This window comes from Neltuma alba, unplaced genomic scaffold (assembly GCF_004799145.2).
Source record: "Neltuma alba isolate B1F8T4 unplaced genomic scaffold, ASM479914v2 tig00012197_pilon, whole genome shotgun sequence".
Classification (NCBI taxonomy): domain Eukaryota; kingdom Viridiplantae; phylum Streptophyta; class Magnoliopsida; order Fabales; family Fabaceae; genus Neltuma; species Neltuma alba.
In genome coordinates, this window is record NW_021636737.1 from 444543 (window position 1) to 466884 (window position 22342).

The 22342-nt window shown below is 37.8% G+C and overlaps 5 protein-coding genes across 5 annotated transcripts; all 5 read right to left on the bottom strand.

The window, feature by feature from the left end:
* Positions 1-863: 863 nt before the first annotated feature.
* Positions 864-2055, bottom strand: LOC114724749 (UDP-glycosyltransferase 74E1-like). The gene is made up of 2 exons (XM_028911191.1): positions 1408-2055; positions 864-1340 (listed from the first exon to the last, which is right to left on the bottom strand). The coding sequence occupies exons 1-2, from the start codon at positions 2053-2055 to the stop codon at positions 864-866; spliced, it is 1125 nt and encodes a 374-aa protein (XP_028767024.1).
* Positions 2056-4521: 2466 nt separating this feature from the next.
* Positions 4522-10654, bottom strand: LOC114724751 (UDP-glycosyltransferase 74C1-like). The gene is made up of 3 exons (XM_028911192.1): positions 10224-10654; positions 5385-6060; positions 4522-5280 (listed from the first exon to the last, which is right to left on the bottom strand). The coding sequence occupies exons 1-3, from the start codon at positions 10652-10654 to the stop codon at positions 4522-4524; spliced, it is 1866 nt and encodes a 621-aa protein (XP_028767025.1).
* On the bottom strand, positions 10444-12014 carry LOC114724699 (UDP-glycosyltransferase 74E2-like). The gene is made up of 2 exons (XM_028911111.1): positions 11012-12014; positions 10444-10940 (listed from the first exon to the last, which is right to left on the bottom strand). The coding sequence occupies exons 1-2, from the start codon at positions 11705-11707 to the stop codon at positions 10656-10658; spliced, it is 981 nt and encodes a 326-aa protein (XP_028766944.1). The 5' UTR covers positions 11708-12014; the 3' UTR covers positions 10444-10655.
* A 1193-nt stretch (positions 12015-13207) lies between these two features.
* On the bottom strand, positions 13208-15992 carry LOC114724733 (zinc finger protein SHOOT GRAVITROPISM 5-like). The gene is made up of 3 exons (XM_028911168.1): positions 15822-15992; positions 15329-15737; positions 13208-14437 (listed from the first exon to the last, which is right to left on the bottom strand). Exons 1-3 carry the CDS (start codon positions 15916-15918, stop codon positions 13699-13701), a joined length of 1245 nt encoding a protein of 414 aa, XP_028767001.1. The 5' UTR covers positions 15919-15992; the 3' UTR covers positions 13208-13698.
* A 152-nt stretch (positions 15993-16144) lies between these two features.
* Positions 16145-16950, bottom strand: LOC114724735 (protein indeterminate-domain 14-like). Its single transcript, XM_028911172.1, has 2 exons — positions 16642-16950; positions 16145-16557 (listed from the first exon to the last, which is right to left on the bottom strand). The coding sequence occupies exons 1-2, from the start codon at positions 16736-16738 to the stop codon at positions 16145-16147; spliced, it is 510 nt and encodes a 169-aa protein (XP_028767005.1). The 5' UTR covers positions 16739-16950.
* Between the last annotated feature and the right edge of the window lie 5392 nt (positions 16951-22342).

Below are 22342 nucleotides of genomic sequence, written 5' to 3' on the forward strand. Positions count from 1 at the left end.
AGCAGACTAAAATTACAACTATTTATGATTATTTGATGTTCGTTTCTTTTATAAATGGGTTTTACTTAATATACATTACAACTATAGTTGTTTAATTTTTTAATATATCAGTACAGATTGGCCACAAGCAAAATGTATTGGGCATGTTTGGAACAGTTTATAATTAGTTTTTCAATCGTGATTTGCGGAAGACGAGGTAAGTATGTGAGATGAGTTATTTCAATTTATATGAAATATGCTTATAAATGATTTTTATTGTTATGCCAAACAAGCCCATTATTCTCAAATTCTAAATAGGAAATAATGCAGAAGAGTAGCCACACACACATACAGATATTGTCGTATTCCGTGAGCATGGGAGGACTACCGTGTTTAATTTAAAACACAATTCATTCCTTGGCTGGTAGACCACGTTGAAGAAAGGTAGCAAAAGAGATTAAACATAATAACGAAGGAGGTTCTAATCATTAAATCAAAATCAGAATAACAATGGTTGGCTCAAGTACTCGGTAGCCGTTACTTCGTGAAAACGAGAATAACGAGAATTGGTTCAAGTCTCAAGAATGAAGGAGCCAAGAGTCTAGACTTGAACTGCTTGTTCCACGGAATGAGGGGGCCCATGCACAAGCCTAGCGATGAATTCTTCGATGTGCTTATTAGAACTTCCTCCTTCGCTCACGGCCTCTTTGGCATCCTTCTTCAGCTGCATCAGATTCTTCTTCATATCCTTCCCTTTCTCTTCATACATCAATTCCCTCATACATCTCTCTATTTCTTCCTTACTGCACACCCCTTCTTCATTCTTCTTCGGATTCACACCCACTTTCCACACCTTCTCCACAAAATATGCATTGGGTATTTGATCAGCGAAACATAGGCATTGCCACCATTGGAACTCCAAACACTATGGCCTCCATAAGGGAATTTGCCCCACAGTGCGTCACAGTGTAGCCTACCGCAGGGTGAGACAACACCTGCACCTGAGGGCACCACGTCACAAACATCCCTTTCTCAAATGTTTCCTTTATGAAGTTTAATGGAAGGTTTGGCATTTCAGCTTCCTTCATCACCCATAGGAAATCGCAGCCAAGGTTTTTGAGTGCCATTGCTATTTCCTTCACCTCTTCTAATTTTATGGCAGCCATACTCCCAGACGCAACATGGACCACCGAGTTTCGTTCTTTTGTGTTGAGCCAGTCCAGACATGTACTGCTATCTAGTTTGTTCATGTTAAAACCGTAGTCTATGTTGTCTTCCACTCTATTGTCCAAGTACGCTGATGGTATCGTTGGACCTATTGCTGCGATTGTGGGGCAGATGTTCTTCATCCATTCCAATACCTGTATATTCACCAATGTTTAGTTAGTTAGTGAATATAAATTAGTACTTCAGAGTTATCAAACTAACCTCATGTTCCATCTTATCAAAAGTGTGGCAAAAGTACAAATCTGCCTTCCCAAAGGTATCAAACTTGCTTAATGTAGCTATGAGAAAAGGGGAAATCCTACCTAACCCCGGACCATCTACTACGTCTGAAAGTCCAGTGTCAGAGAAATCTGGCATGTCTAAAGGAGGCACATTCAACTTCTTACCGTGCACCTTCAGATTCAACATATAATAAGCCGCAGTAGAACCCAGTGTTTGAGTGAGAAATGCCGCACTTTGAACACCGCTCTGGTTTGCAATATCCAGTGGCCAACCAATATCAAAATCATAAACCAAGCATTTGACCTTTCTCCTCTCATCTGATTCTTGCAGGCTTTTCTGAATGAAATCGAACAAGATCTTCGTGGTGCTATTTTGGAACTTTTCGAGAAAGCTAAGACGCCCGGACCAGCCTTTGAGGCCGTCCTGTGTGACATCATCATAGGTGGGCAGGAGAGAGATCAAGTGATTCCCAGTTTGAATGGACTGCGTTGCAGAGAGTGAGGAAGCGAAGGTGACTCTGATGCCTTTGCATGCCAAGCGCCTCGCAAATTGTAGCAATGGACTTACATGACCATGCCAAGGAAAGCTCAGCACCAGTACATGTGCTCTGCCTACATTCTCTCCCATTCTCTTCACTTCTTTTCGGGCAAGTAGTCCTGCAGTTTCATTATCGGATACACACAACAAATAATTAACTCACTGTTGTGAGCGATCATCACCAGACAATTTCCAGGTGATGAAACAGGATGTTACATAATTAATATAGTAAAATTGAGGGGGGGGGGGGGAATACTTTTGGGACTTGCGAGAAAACAGCTGAACAGAACATACAATAAACACATGATTTTTTTTTTGCGCTAATATAATTATCACCATTATTACTTTTGCAGCACTAAGTTTCTCAGACTCGTTATTACTAAATTACTAAAGTCATATAATAGTAATGTGGTGCACACAACTTTGTTTTCGGTCCGCATACAATATACACAAACCGAAACTCGGACATAGATGAAATGATGAAGACGAGATTGAGAGCTTCACAGAAGGGGCTGCACTGCTGTAAAAGAGGGATCCCCTGTTTTTGTCTCATATAATAAGCTCATCGAATATCAAAATATTGAGCATAACCAATATCCTACATTGATCAATAAAAATAATGCTTTAACAGGTATAGCAGAATCACATAAACAAGAGTGTTTTGGAGTAAGTGGTGAAGAAACCCCATCCTTCAACTAATATTGCCACATATGAACACACACGCTTATAGAGAAAGCAGACATATTTCAGTAAGAAGCTAAGGGAGGCCCTAAATGATTTCATCAAACTAAGACACCACTCCCCAAGAATAATAGAATAATCAAATGACTAGATCATCATTATTGTAACAACTAAACAGCCGCGTAAGCAAACTCGGAAGGCGAACCAGGTATGATGAGAGAAGGCGGAGGAAGGAGGAAAACTGGAAGTGGGAGTGTTGAAACTGCCGCAACAGCGATGAAATGGAGTGTGAATTTATACAGCTTAATTTGGAGTGCTGGAATTGTCTCTATCCATCTCATCAGGTCGGCTGCGAAAAGAAAATCTAATCCAAATGAGTTCTCTGAATTTTCAAATCAGAAGGAAATTTTGCATGATTACTAAATTGATTAGAGTAGTCATGTCACGTGATTATGAGGTTAAATTGATTTTTTTTATTAGACCCGGGTATCCCCTATTGTTAAAGAGAATCCTAAGCATTGTTATGTGGGTTGAAAATTCTAACTTGCAGAAATTGGAGCGATGGAGTTGTTATGTGATCACACCCAGGAAAGCCCAGCATCATTACACGTCCTCTCTCTTTGTTCTTTCCCATTTTCTTAACTTCAATCTCATTACAATTATCAGATACACGTGACAAATAAATAATTGATTAGCTTTTGTAAGATTTGCTGATGCGAGAGATTTCTTAATATTGCATTCAGGAAGCTACATATATTCTTACGAACAATGATCATGACAAGTATACAAATGTAGTACCTTCACAGAATTAATTAGGAGACGACAAAGAATAAAGAAGCAAATGTAGACGATACAGCACATCACATCAAATGCACAGAGGAGTGCAAAATAAAGAATTCATGGGCAGAATGATACAGGATGGAGATCGGAGCAGGTTTTACGCACACGGAGTTAATACTCTCAAAAATTCCACTCGCCAAGTCCGAACATATTCTGGAAGCTCTGTATTTGTAGGACAGTAAGCTTGCTAATATGACATAAGTAGAATTTAACTACTGCTACTTCTTGTCTTTAATATAAGAATTAATTTGATTTTTATTTTGTTCCTAAATATAACATCTTGATTTACTTCATCTCTAATATTTATTGATTTTTTAAAAATAGTCCTTATAATAATGGTAGTTATAATCGATATATTTGATTAGCAAAAATATTTTAGAAAAGATAACACTTATTTGTTATGAATAATTAATTTAACTAATCTATTTAAATATCAATATTATTTTGATTTTTTTTTCCTCTTTGGAAACAATCTCAGGTCAATTCTAGAAGTGACGATTTCCGTCCCATTCTTTAAAATACTAAAAAAAGAAAAAACACCCCACGCGTCCCTGGAACCGCTGTGTATTTTTTTTTAATCATGACTTGTGAGCACCACGTTCCTCACGCCTCTCCCCTCTCTCCTCTGACGCAGCGTTTGGTTCACCCGCAGGGGAATAGCGGGGATAATTTTAAAAAGGAAAAACTAGGGCTTATAATTTTATCCATTTTTTTTTTGAGCACTGATAATTTTATCCAATTGTAAATTAGGTTCTTATAGGTTTTTTCTTTTTTATTAAATCCTTATTATTATAATTTATAACTAGTAAATAATGCAGCGGACTAGCCCCACACACACAGATATTGCCGTACGTATTCCGTGAGCGTGGGAGAACTACCATGTTTAATTTAAAACACAATTCGAAGGCCAAAAAAAAAATTTAAAACACAATTCATTCCTTGGCTGGTAGACCACGTTGAAGAAAGGCAGCAAAAGAGATTAAACATAACAACGAAGGAGTTGGTTCGAGTCTCAAGAATGAAGGAGCCAAGAGTCTAGACTTGAACTGCTTGTTCCACGGAATGAGGAGGCCCATGCACAAGCCTAGCGATGAATTCTTGGATGTGCTTATCAGAACTTCCTCCTTCGCTCACGGCCTCTTTGGCATCCTTCTTCAGCTGCATCAGATTCTTCTTTATATCCTTCCCTTTCTCTTCATACATCAATTCCCTCAAACATCTCTCTATTTCTTCCTTACTGCACACCCCTTCTTCGTTCTTCCTCGGATTCACACCCACTTTCCACACCTTCTCCACAAAATACGCATTTGGTATTTGATCAACGAACTTGGGCACTCCCACCATTGGAACTTCAAACACCATGGCCTCCATAAGGGAATTTGCCCCACAATGCGTCACCGTGTAGCCTACCGCAGGGTGAGACAACACCTGCACCTGAGGGCACCATGTCACAAACATCCCCTTCTCTGCCGTTTCCTCTATAAAGTTTAATGGGAGGTTTGGCATTTCAGTTTTCTTCATCACCCATAGGAAATTGCATCTCAAGTTCTTCAGTGCCGTCGCCATTTCCTTCATCTGCTGTGTGTTTATGTCAGTCATGCTCCCGAATGCAACATAAACGACAGAGTTCGGTTCTTTAGTGTTGAGCCATTCCAGACACGTATTGCTGTCTTGTTTGTTCATGTTGAAACCATAGTCTCTGTTGTCTTCCATTGTCTTGTCTAGATAAATTGATGGTACCATTGGACCTACTGTTGCGATGGTGGGGCAAATGTTCTTCATCCATTCCAATGCCTGTATATTCACCAATGTTTAGTTATATGTAGTGAGAATAAATTAATACTTTACCAAGAATCTACTTCATTAAATGGTAATAAACCTCAGGTTATCGAACTCACCCCGTGTTCCATCCTATCAAAAGTGTGACAAAAATACAAATCCGCTTTGCCGAAGTTATCAAACTTGCTTAATACAACTCTCAGAACTGGGGAAATCTTATCTAACCCCGGACCATCTACTACATGTGAAACTCCAGTGTCTGAGAAATCCGGTATGTCCAAAGCCGGCACTTTCAGCTTGTCACCGTGCACCTTCAGATTTAGCATGTAATAAGCTACAGTAGAACCCAATGTTTGAGCAAGAAACGTGGCACTGAGAAGACCCGTCTGCTTTGCAATATCCAATGCCCAATGAAGATCAGAATCATAAACTAAGCACTTGACCTTTGTCCTCTCATCACAGTCCTGCAGGCTCTTGTTGATGAAATCTAGTAAGATCTTAGTGGTTCTCTCCTTGAACATTTCAAGAAAGCCGAAAAGCCCGCCCGGACCTCTGAGGCCAGCCTGTGTGATATCATCGTAGGTGGGTAAGAGAGAGATCAAGTGATTCCCAGTTTGAATGGATTGTGTTGCAGAGAGTGAGCATGCAAAGGTGACTTTGATGCCTCTGCATGCCAAACGCCTCGCAAATTGGATCAATGGAGTTATATGACCATACCCTGGAAAGCCCAACATCAGCACATGTGCTCTCCCTTCATGCTCGCCCATTCTCTTCACTTCTTTCCTCCAAGTAGGCCTGCAGTTTCATTATCAGATACGTACAACAAATAATTACTGTGCTGTTGTCCGGAGCCAAGCGATGCAATCATCATGAGACTTTTTCAAGTAATGAATATAGCAGAACCAGATAAACTTAAAAGAGGGAAAAAAAAAAAAAGGGTTTTGGAGGAAGCTGTGAATAATGAGAGGCATTAGGAGAAAACCCCATTCTTCTACTGACAAGCAAACAGAAACACATTTGGTGCATATGAATACATTATATGATAGACTTGGTCATTATTATTGCAACAACAAAATAGCCGTGTAAGCAAAGTTACGAGACGAACCGGGTACAGAACAAGTATGATGAGAGAAAGTGGAAGAGAGAGGAGAGCTTGAAGTTGGAGTGTTGAAACTGCTGCAACAGCGATGGAATGAAGTGTGAATTTATGAAGACAATGTGGTTGTCCATCTAATTAATAATAAACCCCCGAGACCCTCGTGTCATCCTCATTCTATATATCCGCTTTTGTGGCATCGCGTGCCTCACGCCCCTCTGTCGATTATTTATCAGCTGTTCATATCTTTCACAAATGGGTTTTACTTGATTGGCGAAAAAAATGGGTTTTACTTCATATACATTACAACTAGAGTTGTTTATTTTAGTCATATCCCGAGGCGTTCATGGTGACTGGTTTGTGTGTTATATTAATCACTCACTCTCACGAGGGTGAAAGATAGTAGTTTACTTTGGATTCTTGATTTCTTGTTGCGTGCTTTAATTAAATTAATAAGAAAGGCACTTTGCTCCGGAGCCGACTCAGATAGCTTTTTCTTCTTTTGTGACTGCCACGTCCAGGTCTCTGTGTCACTCGCACCCCGTTGCTTTATATTTGCATTAACAAAAATGTATTCTAAACATGCATATAACGTAAGCATGATATTCCATGACTACATAATAAATCAAGAAGACAAAACAGGTTACAGCTGTATATATAGCACTTGTTCAACAAAGTTACAACGATTAATTTTCAGACTTCTTGAAACACACGTCCACACACACACACATTGCATCTTGACAGTTAATGCGTTTGACAACAACAAAGAATATTTCAGAACTACTCTTCCACTCAAAATATCAAAATCAAAAGCAAACAACTAAAGAACCAATGTCCTAGTAGTTGTCGATCGCTCTTTCTAGCAATATCTTAAATTATAGACAAGATTCAAGCAAAAATTTTCAAATATTTGTTACCATCCTCAAAACTAAACAAAAAACCAAAAACCCAAAAACAAAAAAAAAAGTGGAAAACTTTCCTTGTGATTCGCAGTCCTTTTGTTTGTTAAATGTATTTAGAGAGTGAAAGTGTGTAAAAGACTCACTTCTCTTCTTTCCCTTCCCCATCTGGTTTTTGACTGTTGGAAATCCAGATTGGGTTGGGAGGCCTAACAACGTAACGAGCACTCGAAAATTGTTTTGTCGTCAAGGTCATTGATCTCCTTCTCCTTCAGTGGTGGGGGAGGACATGCAGCTCATAATACACCACTCCCCAAGAATAATGAGAATAATAGTAAAATGACTAGATCATTATTATTGTAACAACTAAACAGCCGCGTAAGCAAACTCGCAAGGCGAACCAGGTATGATGAGAGAAGGCGGAGAAAGAGAGGAAAACTGGAAGTGGGAGTGTTGAAACTGCCGCAACAGCGATGAAATGGAGTGTGAATTTATACAGCTTAATTTGGAGTGCTGGAATTGTCTCTATCCATCTCATCAGGTCGGCTGCGAAAAGAAAATCTAATCCAAATGAGTTGTCTGAATTTTCAAATTAGAAGGAAATTTTGTATAAATAGAATAGTCATGTCAAGTGATTATGAGTTTGAATTGATTTTTTTTTTTTAATTAGACTCAGGTATCCTCCTGTTAAAAAGAATTCTAAGTATTGTTAGACTAGTGGAGCTGAAAATTCTAACTTACAGAAATTGGAGCGATGGTGCTGTTATATGATCACGCCCAGGAAAGCCCAGTATCATCACACGTCCTCCTTCTTTCCCATTTTCTTAACTTCAATCTCATTACAATTGCAGGCAGGCAATGTAATTTCATTATCAGATACATATTAACAAATAAGTAATTGATTAGCTTTTGTAAGATTTGCTGATGCGAGAGGTTTCTTGTAATACTATGTATGATGCAATCATCATCGTAAAAATGAAGAAATATTGCATTCAGGAGGCCGCATATATTCTTACGAACAATGATCATGACAAGTATATAGATGTAGTACCTTAACAGAATTAATTAGGAGATGACAAAGAATAAAGAAGCAAATATAGACGATACAGCACATCACATCGAATGCACGGAAGAGTACAAAATAAAGAATTCATAAGCAGAATGATACAGGATGAAGATCGGAACAAGTTTTACGCACACGGAGTTAATACCTTCAAAAATTCCACTAGCCAAGTCCGAACCATATTCAGGAAGCTTTGTATTTGTAGGACAGTAAACACAAGTAGAATTCAACTAATACTACCTCTACTCTTTAATATAAGAGCTGATTTGATTTTCATTTTGATTTTAAATATAACACATCAATCTATTTTATATTTTATATTTATTAATTTTTTTAAAAGTAATCTTAATAATAATAGTAGTTTTAGCTAATATATTTAATTAGTAAGAATGTTTTATGAAAAACAATATTTATTTATTACGAATAACTAACTTCATTAGTTTTTTTAATCTATTCAAATTGGTTAACTAATTTATATATTAAGTACCAAAAGTAGTACAACATTATTTCGATTTTTTCCGCCTTTTGAAACAATCCCAGGTCAATTCTAGAATTGACAATTTCGGTCCCAGTACTTAAAAGAGTAAAAAGCACCCTAGTCCCTCAAGCCATTCTGTATTTGTTTTATCATGAGCACCACGTTCCTCGCGCCTCTCCACTCTCTCCCCTGACGCAGCGTTTGGTTCACAGCCTCACAGGCGAGGAATAGCAGGGATAATTTTAAAAATAGCAAAAATGCATCTGTTAATCTTAATACTGTTGGTCTCAACTAAATTTTTTTTATAACCATAGTTGTTATATTAAGAATTAAACTTAATATATTAATATTTAAAATTATTTTGTGGACATTTTTTATTAATGCAGTTAGGATTATAAGACTGAAAAGATATTTTATAAAATTAAGAGATCAAAATAAAATTTGATACGTAATATTAAAAAAAATTAAAAAGTGCGGTTGTGTGAAGTATTTTTTATAAACAGTTTGGAAGGGGAGAGATTTTGATACTTCCTCCAATCTCCCACTGGAGGGGATGGTCAAGGGAAGGCGGAGAAATTCATTAAAATATTTTTTTTCCAAGATATAAGGGAATTAATTACTAATTAATAGGCTAAGAACCTTTTTTTTTTTAAGGTCTTGAAATTTTTTTGGCAAAACAAAAGACCGTTGAAATCTAGTATCTTATAAAAATAAAAAATAAAAAAATATTTTAATAAATTTTAAAGATGCAAACCGTTTAAAGTTGGTTGAACCGCGAACATAATAATAAAAATGGAAGATTTTATTCTAGTACCACTATAACTGATTAATATCAATCAACTTCTAAAATATTTCAAAATTTCAGCTAATCCTCTTACCAAAATAAAATTAAAATTTAAGAATAAAAATATAATACTATTCCTGTTTTTTATTTTTTTAAAAATAAATATTACTTATTGCCAGCCACCAAAGATCAGAAGTTGGCAACAACTAATATTTATGTTTTATTTCCTTTCCAGTATATCAAAAAAAAATATTTATGTTTTAAAAAAAATAAAAGGAGGGTTATTATTGTATTTTTATTCTTACATTTTAATTTTGATTTTGATCTAAGGGGTGACTGAAATTTTTAAATATTTTGGGGTTGACTGGTATGAATTAGTTACAATGGTCTTAAAATGAAAATTTTCCTACTAAAAAAGCAGAGGAAAATGGCTTTTCCTGTTTCAAATAAAAAAATAATTATTCATAGGTGATAGCCACGTTTGACATGCAAATAATGAGACCAAGAAAACAAGTAGTTTTTTTTTTTTTTTATGGAACTTGTTTATAATCATCCCTTTTTTCCTTTTCTTCAATGACGTTCTCATACGATCCCCCTACAGTAGAGGCTCTCTTCTTCTTTTTTCCCCCCAACCCTACCGTACAAGCCTTGAGATGAATTCCTTAGTGTGCTTATCAGAACTTCCTCCTTCGCTCACGGCCTCTTTGGCATCCTTCTTTAGCTGCATCAGATTCTTCTTTATATCCTTCCCTTTCTCCTCGTGCATCAACTCCCTTAAACATCTCTCTATTTCTTCCTTACTGCACACCCCTTCTTCGTTCTTCCTCGGATTCACACCCACTTTCCACGCCTTCTCCACAAAATGTGCATTTGGTATTTGATCAGCGAATCTAGGTATTGCCACCATTGGAACTCCAAACACTATGGCCTCCATAAGGGAATTTTCCCCACAGTGCGTCACTATGCAGCCTACCGCAGGGTGAGAGAGCACATGTACCTGAGGGCACCAGGTCACAAACATCCCTCTCTCAAGTGTTTCCTTTACGAAGTTTGATGGAGGGTTTGGCATTTCAGCTTCCTTCATCACCCACAGGAAATTGCAGCCTAGGTCCTTCAGTGCCATTTGCTATTTCGTTCACCTCTTCTAACTTTATGGCAGCCATACTCCCAGACGCAACATAGACCACCGAGTTTGGTTCTTTTGTGTTGAGCCATTCCAGACATGTACTGCTATCTAGTTTGTTGTTGAAACCGTAGTCTATGTTGTCTTCCATTCTGTTGTCCAGGTAGGCTGATGGTACTGTTGGACCTACTGTTGCAATGGCGGGGCAAATGTTCTTCATCCATTCCAACACCTGCATATTCACCAATGTTTAGTTAGCTATGCAGTGAGAATAAATTAATACTTCGAAGTTATCAAACTGACCTCGTGTTCCATCTTATCAAAAGTGTGGCAACAGTACAAATCCGCTTTGCCAAAGTTATCAAACTTGCTTAATACAGTTCTGAGAAAAGGGGAAATCCCATCCAACCCCCGACCATCTACTACATTTGAAAGTCCAGTATCAGAGAAATCTGGTATGTCTAAAGCAGGCTCATTCAACTTCTTACCATGCACCTTCAGATTCAACATATAATAAGCCGCAGTAGAACCCAGTGTTTGAGTGAGAAATGCCACACTCTGAACACCCCTCTGCTTTGCGATATCCAAAGCCCAATAACGATCACAATCATAGACCAAGCACTTGGTCCTTCTCTTCTCGTCTGATTCTTGCTGGCTCTTCTGAATGAAATCCAGTAAGATCTTCACGGTGCTATTTTGGAACTTTTCGAGAAAGTCAAAAAGCTTGGCCGGGTCTTTGTGGCCGCCCTGGGTGATATCGTCGTAGGTGGGTAAGAGAGAGATCAAGTGATTCCCAGTTCGAATGGATTGTGTTGCAGAGAGTGAGAAAGCGAAAGTGACTTTAATGCCTTTGCATGCCAAACGCCTTGCACATTGAAGCAATGGAGTTATATGACCAGACCAAGGAAGGCCCAGCATCAGCACATGTGCTCTCCCTTCATTCTCTCCCATTTGATCAACTTCAATCTCAAAATTTGAAACTGCTCGCTGCTCTCCCATTTTATCGGCTGTGGCTGATATTAAGCTGTTTGTAATGTGAGTGGACCATATATGTTGTAAGTTCTTGTGGTGAATTCAGCAATGACTGTCAAATCTACGGAAAGGATTCCATTCTAAACAGAATAAGCCATAGCAAAAGGGTTGGTGGGCCATAAGAGTTACGGACTCCAGACAGACGGACATGGCCCCCACCCCAGAAGCTACCTTCAAAATTTCTCTTCCACATATTCTCTGTTCCCACTCTGCTGAAGTTGAACTCTGTTTTTTTCCTCTTTCATGACACAAATTTGCCTTTGAGCAGCCCAGCAGAATCAACGGCAAAGCCCAATGGCAAAGCGGGCCTAGTAGCACGGAATTTTTTCGGTAAGTGGGAGTTGTCGATTCAATAGTTTCTGCTCCCATAGTTCAAAAAAAAAAAGATTAAGGCTCTGGCTAATTCCATCTTCCTAATTGCATTTAAAAAGGAAATCCAAGGCAGCAGCGTTTATGTTGGCTGGTTTATGTGTTGTATTAATCACTCACTCTCACGAGGGTGAAAGTTAGTAGTTCACTTTTGGATTCTTGGTTTCTTGTTGCGTGCTTTAAATTAATGAGAAAGGCACTTTGCTCCAGAGCCGACTCAGATAGCTTTTTCTTCTTTTGTGACTGCCATGTCACTCACGCTCCATTGCTTTATATTTACATTCTAAATGTGTTTATGGCGGTGAGGCTCTGCACTTCAACTCTGTGTGGCACTGAAAAACATGCTTTCTCATATTACTTATATAGGGCTATACATAAAACACCGCAAATTCGTATTCCAAAGAAAACGACCTTCTATACCTTTCTCCCTTTCCCTCTTTGTTTTTTCTTTTCAAGCCTGGTATCCAACTCTCAGTATTTGTGGTGACTGGTGAGCACGGCCATTTCTATCTATAAATGTACAAATTCAACTGCTCTTTCTTACTCTCCTCATATATATATATATATATATATATATATATCGTTGCAGGTTAATTTTACACATTCACTATCACTTTGATGTATTTAATTATGATATATATGCGTTATTGAAATATCTTGCCATTGCACAGGTTAACCTTGTGATTGCGGTCTCCATTCTATATATGAGAGTCTTTCTCAGTATTTTCTCATAAAGAAATTCAGCTGTCATCACTATCACAATTTAAAACATACCCTCCACTCTAAATATATGCTCAATTATTCGCAGCAAATCTTAAGTTTTTGGCCCACAGACACCTAATTTGCAATAGAATTACATTAGTTCCTCTGCAAGCGCGTGTGCGTTTAATATAAATTAGGAATCTAAGTCTAAATTAAAAGGTTTAGTAGCCATAATTACCACTATTCCTTTGAGTTCTTAATCACCATTTTAGCCAGGCATCTAATGGATCGTTGAAGAAACAAAATATCATAAAAGCTAAACAAAAGAACAAAAATGTATTCTAAACATGCATGTAGCATGAGCATGATATTCCATGACTACATAAGAAATCAAGAAGACAAAACAGGCCATTACAACTATAGTTCAACAAAGTCACAACGATTAATTTTCAGACTTGTAGAAACACACGTGCATATATATTGCATCTTGACAGTTAATGCGTTTGACAACAACAAAGAATATTTCAGAACTACTCTTCCAGTCAAAATATCAAAATCAAAAGCAAACAACTAAAGAACCAATTTCCTAGTAGTTATCGATCGTTCTTTCTAGCAATATCTTAAGTTATAGACAAGATTCAAGCAAAAATTTTCAAATATTTGTTACCATTCTCAAACTAAACCAAAACCAAAAAAAAAAAAGTGGAAAATTTTCCTTTTGATTCGTAGTGCTCTTGTCTGTTAAATGTATTTAGAGAGTGAAAGTGTGTAAAAGATTCACTTCTCTTCTTTCCCTTCCTCATCTGGTTTATGACTGTTGGAAATCCAGATTTGGTGGGGAGGCCTAACGACGTAACGAGCACTCGAAAATTGTTTTGTCGTTAAGGTCATTGATCTCCTTCTCCTTCAGTGGTGGGGGAGGACATGCAGCTCATAACAAGTGATGTCTCTTCTGACGAAACCCCAGCAATGGAGGATTGGAACTGTTGCTTACAAGCCTGACAAGTGATTTGCAGCAGAGTGGAACTCGTCTTCATCATGGCTTGCTTCTTCAAAGCCTCTGCTCTCTCTAGCTCATCCTGAGCTTCCTTCCTTATCTTCTTTGCTTTCCCAAACTCAATCTCAGCCATCTCTATCTCACGCTTAGCCTCTCTTCTAGCCTCTTCTGCATAAGCCTTCTCAGCCATAGCCAACTTGAGCTCTTCACTAGCACACTCTTTCAACCACCCCACTTCCCTTAGTCTCGGTGCTTCTTCTGCTTCTGCTTCGTTCGCAACATTCCTGTTGGTGTTAATATTGTGACTGCATGACCCTATTGAAAGCTTCAGATGGGTCTGATCAGTTTCGTGGTTGTTATCGTCCTCATGATCAGAACCTCGGTTTCCTCGAGCATCCGATGAAGAAGAACAACGTAGGAGCTGGAGTTCTTCCAGATTATTATGTCTCTGATGAGAAGTAGCGGTGTAGGGAGGCTTATTGTTTTGTAAGTCCGAGGTCAACAATGCAGGTGGTTTTGGCACAGCCAAGCCTTGCATTAATGGAACTAAATTGGCCTCACTCGATGGACTGGTGCTCGAAGCTGTTCGAACAGTACACGCGTCTTGATGTTCAATGAAACTCTCAACCCTGAAGCAGTGAAACAACTAAAAATAAATTACTTGTGAGAAAGAAAGCAGGAAACTTAAAGTTTCTAGAAGTTTATTAATTACTAAATTCTTTTTTTATTTAATCAAGTCAATATAACTTCCATAAGACAGTATCATAGCACCCAAGTCTTACTAAATATACTTGTAATTCGATAGTAAATTTTTTTTTACTGAGAATATTTGGGCATGTTGTTGTGTGGAGTAATCACAAAAACCAAAGTGGGGAATAAGGTACCATAACCGGGTCATTCAGGAAGACATGCCCAAGCTTGAAAACAAAGAAGGATTTTTTTTCAAAAAAATAATAATTACAATCAAGGATATCCAGTATAAGAGGATTATATATGTGGTTAAGTTCCAATTTAATATTTAATAGTATTTAAAAAAATGAGCCAATTAAGGAGATAGAATGGGGTCTCTACATACGTGCAGAGAATTATAGTACGCTCGCATGGCCTGTCTGGGGTGTTGATTATTTTAATTATAATCAAGTGCTATTATTCAAAGTGGGGGTATTAATTATATTGCGTCCTCTAAAGGTTCCCATAAGATAATGCTTCTGATTCTGAATTTGAAACTATTCAACGTATCCATCTGGTCAGATATCAGACGCAATTGATTTCTACCTGCATCTCTTTGTACCAAGTACCAACCTGGTAACAAAGAATTTAGGGTTTGGCTTTAATTTCCAGGGAATTTTTGTTTCCTTTATAGAACTGAACGAGTGTGAGAACTGGAGAAAGAGAGAGACAGAGATGGACATGGAAAATGAAAATATATCTTTCTCAAAAGCTAATTATACTGTTACAGAAACAAGACATGACTTGATATTCTTAAGTAGAAAAAATGGAATGTTTGTGTTGTGTGTTACCTGGAAAAGACCCGACCACAGTCGCAGGAATGGCCTCTGGTGCCGCAGGTTTTGAGGTGAGCTTTGTAATCAGACTGGACAGCATATCCTTTAGAACACTTCTCACAAACCCACTGCTTGTGATTACTATGCTTCCTCCTAAAATGCTTCTTGATGCCCACGAGATCTCCAAGAGCATGGCAAGGATTATGGTGCAAACAAGTAGGCTCAGGGCACACAAACACCTTCTTCTTCGCCTCTTGCGCACTGCTACTCTCCCTTTTCAGCAATTTCCAAGGCACCTTATGTCTTCTTCTGTGCATCTGAAGATTCTGGTCTCTTTGAAACCCTTGATTACAGATCTCACACACGTATCTGTCTGATTCCAACAAAGTCTTCGGTGACAAACACACGACCTCAGCATCTGGATCTGTATGAGGCGAAATACCCATGGTGAGAAAGATAAGGATAATTTGGTTACTGTTAATTAAGTGACTGTTAATTATATAGTCACCTGGTGTGCCCGGAGGTCTTCTTTTTCTTTTGGGAAGGATCACTCCATTATTTTCTGAGGAAGCCGCATCAGAAGAATTAGCACTACTGTCTAGCATGGTGAAATTTTATGTCAACTCTGATCTGATCAATACTCACAATTAACCAGTACTACTACAGGCTAAAGTTAAAGAAGTTGGGGAAATAGTGAACTGGAGAAGAGAGAGACAGAGATGGACATGGAAAATGAAAATATATCTTTCTCAAAAGCTAATTATACTGTTACAGAAACAAGACATGACTTGATATTCTTAAGTAGAAAAAATGGAATGTTTGTGTTGTGTGTTACCTGGAAAAGACCCGACCACAGTCGCAGGAATGGCCTCTGGTGCCGCAGGTTTTGAGGTGAGCTTTGTAATCAGACTGGACAGCATATCCTTTAGAACACTTCTCACAAACCCACTGCTTGTGATTACTATGCTTCCTCCTAAAATGCTTCTTGATGCCCACGAGATCTCCAAGAGCATGGCAAGGATTATGGTGCAAACAAGTAGGCTCAGGGCACACAAACACCTTCTTCTTCGCCTCTTGCGCACTGCTACTCTCCCTTTTCAGCAATTTCCAAGGCACCTTATGTCTTCTTCTGTGCATCTGAAGATTCTGGTCTCTTTGAAACCCTTGATTACAGATCTCACACACGTATCTGTCTGATTCCAACAAAGTCTTCGGTGACAAACACACGACCTCAGCATCTGGATCTGTATGAGGCGAAATACCCATGGTGAGAAAGATAAGGATAATTTGGTTACTGTTAATTAAGTGACTGTTAATTATATAGTCACCTGGTGTGCCCGGAGGTCTTCTTTTTCTTTTGGGAAGGATCACTCCATTATTTTCTGAGGAAGCCGCATCAGAAGAATTAGCACTACTGTCTAGCATGGTGAAATTTTATGTCAACTCTGATCTGATCAATACTCACAATTAACCAGTACTACTACAGGCTAAAGTTAAAGAAGTTGGGGAAATAGTGGGTTTCAGCTTTACTCAGAAACAAAGAAAGAGAGAAGGAAAAGAAAGTTTTGATTGAGAGAGAGAGAGAGAGAGAGAGGAAAAAGCGATTGTTGGCTTCTGAGATAGCTTTGTTGAAGGCTTTTTTAGCCTTTTTCCCCTTTCCCACACGAGCTTTCTTGCTCTTCTTTTGTTGCTGTTTCATTGACCCCTCTCACCTCACCTCGAGCAGGTAAGGTTGAAGCAAGTTTGTTCATAAAGCGACCCTCTACAGTGTCCATTCTTTCTATAATTTGCACATGTGCCCCATCATTCATTCTCAGACCAAGACTCATGGTCAAATCATGTCAAATAGTTTTGGGCTAGATTAATTAACCATTTATATATTGAATTGGACTATGTATTTAACTTCATCGAGGTCTGTAATCACCTTAAATCAAACTGATGAGCTCACGGGTAATTTGTTTTTAAAAGAAAATTCATTGTATGGTGACTTTTCCTTTCTTACTATCCATTTTATGATCAAGGGCCTTCCTAAAAGATATTTGAGGGAAATACTAACTTTCTCTTTATATATAATAAGTTTGACTAAGTTAAACTTGGTAGCGTTCCTTTAATTGTAAAAATTATACTTGACTTTCTCTTCAATTTGCCTTTTGTATCGATAAAGTTAGCTTTTCCATATTTATGTGCTGCTTTCACAATAAAATTGTTTAGTTTGTCTTTATTTTCATATCAGGAATATGATTATCATGTTATAGAGGTCAATTAACATCAACTTTAGTTGCTTTTGATTCTATATTAAGAACAAAATTTACTTTTTCGTATCGGGTAGAGGGTAAATTAAAAGGGAGCTTCTATTCAGAATATCATAGCAATCGAATATGATTTTTGACATGCGCAGCATATCACTGTGCACACATCACCTTAAAAGGACATTGGTTGGTGCTGACCCAATTAATATAATCAATCACATTTAATCTTTTGTCTGAGACTGGAAACCCCACACACTAAGAATAATCTGGACAAAGAAAATATCCTCCTTGCGTGGGAAAACAAATTAATTCTCATAGTTAATCAGCCAATTAAGCACAATCTTATCTACACATGACTAAAAGACAAGACTATGGCTAGGGAACTGGTTCTCATGACTCGGAATAATTTTTTTTGCAGGAGCACACAAATTAATTGGTATCGCTTGATTACAATATTGCTACTTTTGAGAGAGAGGAGGGAAATACATGAGATAATGTATGGGTGGCTTGCACCAAAAGAAGAAAGGAAAAGTAGGCAGATAAACTGATAAAGAGAGTGGTTTTTGAGGGAGGTAATTAAGTTTGGAGTGTAGTGTGAGAGTGATGAGAACATGGGCATGTGTGATTGTTCAGAAAGAAGTAGTAAAGCAAATTAAAAAGCAAAGCCAGGAATATTTGTCTGTGGCTGTCCCCAATCTCCACTTTCCCATCTCTCTCGTTCAATTCCTTCTTCCCTTTCCTTTCTCTCTCTCTCTATTAATCCTTTTTGGCCTCCCTTTATTTTTCTTTTCCATTTCAATTCCTAAATTACTTTTTCCATATCCAATTTATACCATGCATCAGGTTTTCTTCTCACTTCCATACCTTCCATTTCCTTCTCCTCTCATATGTGCGTGTGTATATTATAACTAGTATAAATTTCATCTTGATTTCCGTCCCAATTAGATGTCACGTTATTACATGTCCAAATCCAGCCCAAACCCTCAAGTCAACTTCGTATATTAATATATAGAATCAATCCTTTTTTCAAAAAAATTAAAGAATCTAAATAAGCACCATGCATGCAGACACGTACACGAGTTAAAGTTAAAGGTCTACTACACGTGTACATTAATCTCGACTAAAGCTTAAAGATAAGAATTCGGCGCTGGACGGGATAATAAGTAGATATAGATTATCAGGAAAATATTTCATCAATTAGTTACTTGATAGACAACATATATATAATTAAATTCTGAATTATCACGCGCTAATTAGCCTAATAAAAGCACTGAACCAGTATTTCAAAATAACAGGATATAGACCCAGTTTTTGTTATCTGCTCTATTTATTTTCCTCCCCAAGTGTATCCAAACATCTACCTACTTATATCCAATGTTTTACTTTTAAAGAGTAGAAATTATTGTATACTAAATGATTGGGCAACGCTCGTGGTTTTTTGGGAATCATCCAGAGCCTTATCCCTGAATAAATTACATATATCTATGTACGTAGGGAGGGCCTACGAGGAAGAATACTTGGAATGGAAACAAAGACCAAAATCAATTGGTTCCAATAGACGATAGTAACCAACAAACAAACAACCGATAGAAAAACAAAGCCAAATCAAGCCATCGAAATTGTACGCTTTTTTCAAAAGTGAACCCTTACATGTTTGGAGGGTGCTTCACCTTGGTGGTCTCAGATATGAATTTTTAATTTGTGTGGTCCACCACCACACCCATCGATTGATTCTTCAAACCTAATTTTCACTACATTTAAAATGGGTCTTTTTCCAGCGGTGAAACATTTATTAGATGCCAAATTGCTCAAAATTAGAGGCTCACAGCTTCGGATACCAACAAAACCCAAGCCGACAAAATCCCTGTGAATCTCTTTATTATTGCAATGAACACATGGGGCCATTCCTCTCTGCAACTGCAAATAGGCACCATCATCACATTATTGAACTTATGCCTAACGTAACACTTTTACCCTTCAATCAATCCTCCACGTTTATCTCTGATGATCTCTCTTATATCTATCCATCTAACAGCTTGCACAGGATTATACAATTTCAACCCTAATCTCAGATAACGACGTCACATCCATAAGTTATGTTGTGTGTGTGTGTGTGTGCGCCTTTCAATCCCCGCCGTGATGTGAGATATATATATATATATATATATATAGTGCGTGTGTGTTAAATATAGATGTATATAGTTGTAGTCAGTCGAAGTACGTAATCTTCAGAATTTTCTGGTTGCTTCTGCTGTGACTTCCTCCTAAACGAAGAGCTTCCATCACTGTCGGGTGCATACGGGAGCTTACATCATATCGTATAATGAGGTTCCCTTTCACATGTTGACAATGCATGAGAGACAAGCATCTACGACATTTTCACAATGCTCATCAGGCATTTCTTATACTGCATCCACATATGCCATACATCTCCAAAACATAAAGAAATTAAAGTAAATCAATATAATCACCATTTTTTCTGGCCATTATATGCATTCACTTTTCACCTTCTCTATAGAAGAAAATGCATGTTTTTGTTTAGTTCATATATTGATGTCCACTCTGTTAAATTAAGTCTCGTTAGTTCGGATTTTTGTCCTGCAACGAACTGCTTAATTACATCTCACATTCTGCATCATGGTACATGAAGAAATTAAGCAACTGGATAAATTCAACAAGTAAAGTAAACTGCTTCATATTGATGCTGCAGGGACAAAGGGACAGGGTTCTATTAATTAGGATTAGACGTGGCTAAAGTTGCTGTTGCAGAGTGCGGGCACCAGAAAGATTTATCATATCAATGTATGTAAAGAGTTGCAGAGGGGAATAATGGCAAGCTTTAATTTGGGATAGTTCTTTTTTTTTTTTTTTGGCTGCATATGAGTTTTACACAGTGCTTTTGCTTTAAATGAAGAACTGCTTATCTTTTAAAAAGCAAAGCTGGGGGGGCCATGTTAATCAAAATCAAGTGTCTCGTAAATTATTTCTGCCAACTCAGTCAACGGAAATTCAGCGAACAAACTGCGAAGTCATCATCTCTTTTTAACTACCAGATTAGTTAATTAATACTTGTTTAGATTTCGAATCCTAGACTTTGGCATCGGAAAGAAATGATGACTACCTGCTCTATGTACTTTTTTGGTTGGTGTTACGAATGTGTTTTGAGATGTCCATGTGCCCTATCATCTTTTACCTCATGTCCTACTCAAAAGGATTAATTAAAGAATCTTTCCCTGTCACAGTAATTAAATAATTATCCAATATAAAAAAACCTCCTCATCAACCGTAATCATTGTTCAAAACGTGTCAATTAAAGAAATCTCGTTTGGTTGAAGTTCCATTTTTTATATTGCATGAAAGAGTTGGGATAACAATTAAACGTTAAAATGAGCAAATACAAAAATTAAATTAAAGAAATTTGAGACCATGCATGACTGTACGAACAAGCCTGGGTTGAGATGGATGCTACATGACAAATAATACACACAAGGACGTCCAGACTTTAATGTTCGATGATAGTAGTAATTATTATTGTTTATTTTTTGATGAAGTCGGTCAATTATCTATTAAGCGATGTTTTGTTGTTCATTGGACGCAAAAGGCCCAATCTAAGCGGGCTCGCTCTTCCATAGAGCTGACAGTCGAAGCCCAACCTGCACCCGACCCCTGTCTCTGCAGAGGGTGTGGATGAATTGAGCCCAGCTTCCTTGTGTTTTCTCCTTTCCGTATGTTTTATTTCTGAGTATTTTAGTTTTTATCACCTATGTTTCTTAGATTGTGTTTGAAGAGCACTGTGTCGCTGTTGCTTAAATATATTTGGGTATTTCTAGACTTAATTGGATATTTATTTCTTTAAACTGTGCTTAAGTTAATCTCCAGTCATAGTTTCAGAGTAGCCAAATATGCCCATATCATTTTGCTGCAGGGAGAGACACACCCCCCCCCTCCCCGGGGGGTGGATGCTGTCCAGGAGCTAGGCAATCAGCCATTAACTGTGCCTGAGAGATAGATGTGTCCTGAACTTGACTTTCAACTTGCATCTAACGCCGCTGCTTCTTCTTCACCACCAGTCCACGAGTACAAGAAGTCCTCGTCATAGATATGACTAAGTTGTCTCCAGATTTCCACAAGCTTGATTGTGCCGCAAACAACGGGGCTTCTTTCAGGTTTGCCATCTTCTCCTCCAGTTTCTTTCAGTTTAGCTTTCTCAGGTATTGATATAATGAGTCTATCTTAGATGTAAGCACGTGAAGTATACTTTACTATTTACCATTAGTTTGGTCTCAATTCTTATTGCGAATCGTATAAACTTAAAATATTTCTTTATAAACCAAAAAATTAAAAGAGTAGTGTGAGAGATGAGAGTTATTTGAAGAAGGATGACAATCAGTAAGGTTGAATTATTATCCTGCATATCCACGACCGGAGAAGGTGATTGGCTCCAACCCTCACTTTGATGCTAGTGCCCTCACAATACTCCTTCAAATCAATGAAATGGACGGCCTTCAAATGAAAAAGGATCCTACTTGGGTTCCGATCAACGCTCTCCTACGTGCCTTCATTGTCAACCTTGGAGATGATTTTGAGGTAATTAAGTAACAGTCAGTGAAAAAACCGATTGAATATTATATGTGAGCTTAAATAATTAGTTGATTAGTTAATCAATGATGTGATAGATTGTGAGTAATGGGATATACAAGAGCATAGAGCATAGAGCGACAGTGAACTCAAAGAAGGAGAGGATGTGGGTGGCTACTTTGTTTGGTGCTTGATTGGACAG